Source organism: Buceros rhinoceros, unplaced genomic scaffold (assembly GCF_000710305.1).
Source record: "Buceros rhinoceros silvestris isolate BGI_N320 unplaced genomic scaffold, ASM71030v1 scaffold22328, whole genome shotgun sequence".
Taxonomy (NCBI): domain Eukaryota; kingdom Metazoa; phylum Chordata; class Aves; order Bucerotiformes; family Bucerotidae; genus Buceros; species Buceros rhinoceros.
The window spans coordinates 495-4,477 of record NW_010425430.1 but is presented as its reverse complement, the minus strand read 5'-3'; the positions used below and the strand labels follow the sequence as shown (position 1 = coordinate 4,477).

Below are 3,983 nucleotides of genomic sequence, written 5' to 3'. Positions count from 1 at the left end.
AAGAAAGTGGATCCTAACTATCCTACACCAACCACAGCTTATCATTTCCCTTCAGCTGAGCCCCCGCTACCTACACCCAGAGAGGCTCTCACATGCCCGGAGAAGAAAGTGGATCCTAACTATCCTACACCAACCACAGCTTATCATTTCCCTTCAGCTGAGCCCCCGCTACCTACACCCAGAGAGGCTCTCACATGCCCGGAGCTGGAGTTGCTCCTGCCACAGGAGCAACAGGTTTAAATGGAATTAAAACTTTCCATCGTAAATATTTAAGCAAAAAATTTAAAATATTGAGCGTTTTCTTTAAATATTTAATGGCTAATATCCTTGCTCAGACTATCAAACCATGATTATAAGACTTGTTAAAAGGGTCTTTTAACCATCAGTTGCCAGTGGAAAAAAAACCAGAGCTGTCAGGAGGTGACTTGAGAGGGAAGTAGGCATTAGGTCTGGGAGACGCAGACAGAGCGTCTACAGGCGCTGGGCTCTGCATGAGAACCCAAATTCACTCTGCCCACAGCCGATAAGGAAAAGCAGCGTCATCCCACCCATGGGGCTTCTCTCCCGACGGGCAGGCTGGCCCCGCAGAGTGCCCGGTGACACTTGGCTGGCGTTTGCAGGGTCCAAAGCCCTCCATGTCCCCCTGTATCCCTCCCCAGGGGTTTCGTTACCTTCTCAATTCGCAGGGGACGTCCGTCTTTGTTCCACTTGACCAGCGTGACTGGGGGCTCTGCCTCGACCGGGCAGCGGATGTATCCGTGTATCCCGATGGGAACGTAGATGACAGGGGGCATGTTCACCACGCGAGCAGGATCTGGGAGAGCAGCAGTACCACGTTAGCGTGGGGAAAGAGCCCATCTCCCCGCCTCCCCCTGGCTTCAGAGGATCTACATCGCTTTTATAATGAATTCCAAACCAAACACCGCCTCAGCTCCCGCCAGCTGTTATCTCCAGGCTTGCTACAGACAAATCCACCGTAATACCTGGCATTTCTGGGAGGTTTTACTCATGTCCAGGGTATTCATTAAAAGTTGCATTTAAGAAGAAACATTAAATACTCCTGCTCCCACCTCACACCTATCCGAAGCCCAAGCTGCTCCATCCTGTGTTGTGGGGTGCACGCAGGGTGTGGTGCACCCCCAGCAGCCTGGTTCCACACACCAGGAATGAAACTATTTCAACTCCCGAGCCTTAGAACACACCAACTGCAGCAACCGAGATGGGAGAAGGGATCCGTGGCTGGGCTGCCGCAAGCTCTTTGCCTCCTGTCTTTCTGTACTCGCAGCTCGTGCCTCATCGCGGTTGGGTCGCGTTGAGCATCAGCCACCTCCACCTTTTCCAACAGGATGCAAAAAGCTTAGAATACGAACCTCCCTTCCCCACGCTGCACCGCCCACGCAGCGAGGCGTCTCGCAATCCTCCAGTCTAGAATGTGTCATTAACGGTGCTTCTAAGAGCTTTTTAATTAAGTGCGAGTGGGTTGGAGAGAATCTAGACTTTCTTTAATAAGAAGCTTTTTTTAAAAAAAAAGTTACTTTTAATAAGAAGAGCGAGTATTTCTACAATCTCGTCTAGACACCGGCAGCACGAGGGTATGGGAAGGAAAATCCTGGCAGGGCTTACGCTGCATTAAGGGATGAACACGTTTTGCTGGGGTGCAGCATCCCTGCACTGCTGACAGAAAAATGCAAAGCTGGGGGTGAAGCTAAGGTGTTCAGGAGGAAGGAAAGGAGGAAGCAGGGTGCCCTCTCCTTACCATTTTCTTGGGGAAAAAGCTGCCAAGTTTGGGAGCTCTGGGTTACGAAACACGTAACGCCAACCACGTGCCCCCGGCAACGGCACCGTAACCCAGATTGCCAAGCGCTGCATATGGAGTGGGCTATAACCCCCTCCGCTTGACTCCACCTCTTGGGAAATGTAATCAAGGGCTCTAGTGGCATGGGAGAGGGTAATGAGATCGAGCCTTTCACTACTAGGTCACTGGCTGGGGGCCAGCCTGGCTCACTAATGACCCAGAGCCATGTCCCAACCCAATGGCCGTGTCGGTGGGTCGGAAACCTCCCTCCCGAGGCGTCAGCCCAGTCCAGATGAGAGGGTTTGCACTGGAGGAACGGGGTTTGCAGCACAAAGAGCCAGGCAGCCCTCCTTGCCCCGAAGCCTCGCAGGACCCTCTGAACAGCCGCTTGCCCAAACGCCATTTTTCCTGCCATTAGAGCTATTTTTAACAGCTCTCAGCCCTGAGAGCGCTCCTGGATTAGCGGCAGGGCAGATTTAATGGCCTGCGGCTGCGCGCTTTCCCAAGAGCCGCCCAGCCGGGCACACACGAGCCCCGAATCACGCCACTGCCTGGGCACGGCACCAGACACACCGTCCCCCTGCCCCATCACCCACCCCCCAGGGAAGCAATCAGACACACCAACGGCAGCCTTCACACCCCAAGTCGCGAGCCCGCTCTCCTCAAGCCCGTCTTTCATTACCAAATAAAGTCGCCCAGTCTTTCAGAGCAGAGCAATATTGCAATTGTGAGCGGCAGCAATTGGGGCCATTAGCGTCAAATGCCACGGGATGCCGCTGGCACACTACCCATTACCGCCCGGGGAGAGCGCGCGTGGGAAGCACTGCTCCTGCTACAGCCCCTTCTCCTCCGCTTGTTTAGATCAGTTACCGCCTGAAAAATGACAGGCAAAGCTACCGAGCTCACAGAACAACCACATGGCAGGAACAAGCCCCCATAACAAACACCGAAAAACACAAGCAGGTAGTTGAGACTGAGAGCCCTGGTCTGGTGTTTCCTGACGCGACGCAGCCGATGAGGACAGACAGAAGATGCCCACTTAGTCAAAAACCACTCGGATCCAAGGTGGACACTGGTCCCAGCAGAGCGGTGCTACCTAGCACGCTCAGAACATTTGCTTTCTCACTGCCTGTCTCCTATGAGCTCACGTGGGATGCTCTCAGCCTTCTGCTGAGGATGACTGCACACTCATCCAGAGGCTGCTGTCACACCAACCCAAGCCTCCCAGTATCATACTGGGACAACAGAGCCTCTGGAGCTGCCTCAGAGGCAGGTATTACCAATCCCAGCCCTCCCCCTCAGGGTGAGGTCCCGCTGCCCACACTCACACTGCACTGTCAGGTAGGCAGAGGCTGATGGCGAGCGGCCCAGGCTGTTGCTGGGGATACAGGTGTATTTTCCAGAATCCTCTGGCTTGACACGGAAAATGATGAGTGTCCCATCGATCAGGATTCGTACCCTCAACTTCAGGTCACTGCAAGAGAAGAGAGAAGGAGGACTGAGGGTAGACCCGGAGGCGATGCCCACCACATTGGTGGCCCCAGCACAATTCGGGATCGGGATGAGGACATGCCACCCTGCCAGCCGCAAACTCACTTCTTGAAGTAGACGTTCTCCTCCTCCCAGTACCACAGGTAGGTGAGGTTCCCGGGATATGCCTCGGCCTGGCAGGTGAAGAGCGCATCCTGGGAGATGTTGACCGTGATGTTCTCCGGAGGGGAAACAATGAAAGGAGGTCCTGGAGCAGGGAGAGAAAAGTGTCATCCCCACCAGTACAGGTGTCCCTAAAAGGCTGCTCAGGCTCAGCTCTGTCACAGCATCATTGGCTGGGAGCTGCTGGAGGACCCTGGGGCTTAGCTGGCCCTAGTCCTCTGGGATCACGAGGTGTGGAGGCTGACCTCGAGGGCACAGTGGCTCTGTTTTCCCAACCCTTACCCCTGAATCCCAGCTTCAGGGAGGGGGCCCTGTGCCTGTGGCATTCTGAGCCATGCTCAGCTTCTTCCAGGACACACAAGCTCATATCCCACTTCATCCTGAGCACATTTCCAGGATCCCATCACCCACAGAAAAATCCAGGGGGAAAGAGCAAACTGCCAGGAGCCACCAGCCATAGCTCACTGCCACGGCGAAAGCAGAGCAGAGGACACCCCGCGCTCCTCTCTCTGCCGGTAGCTGTTGACCTAATTAA

At 54.7% G+C, this 3,983-nt stretch overlaps 1 protein-coding gene across 1 annotated transcript in view; it reads right to left on the bottom strand.

Annotated features, from left to right (window-relative positions):
* The window catches only part of LOC104497860 (protein turtle homolog B), a gene marked incomplete at both ends in the record, with an annotated part of 14,890 nt that extends 11,357 nt beyond the window's left edge, over window positions 1-3,533 (bottom strand). The window contains 3 exons of the mRNA XM_010141160.1: window positions 672-814; window positions 3,124-3,269; window positions 3,392-3,533. Coding sequence (XP_010139462.1) covers window positions 672-814; window positions 3,124-3,269; window positions 3,392-3,533 — 431 coding nt within the window. The remainder of the gene's footprint in view (window positions 1-671; window positions 815-3,123; window positions 3,270-3,391) is intronic.
* Between the last annotated feature and the right edge of the window lie 450 nt (window positions 3,534-3,983).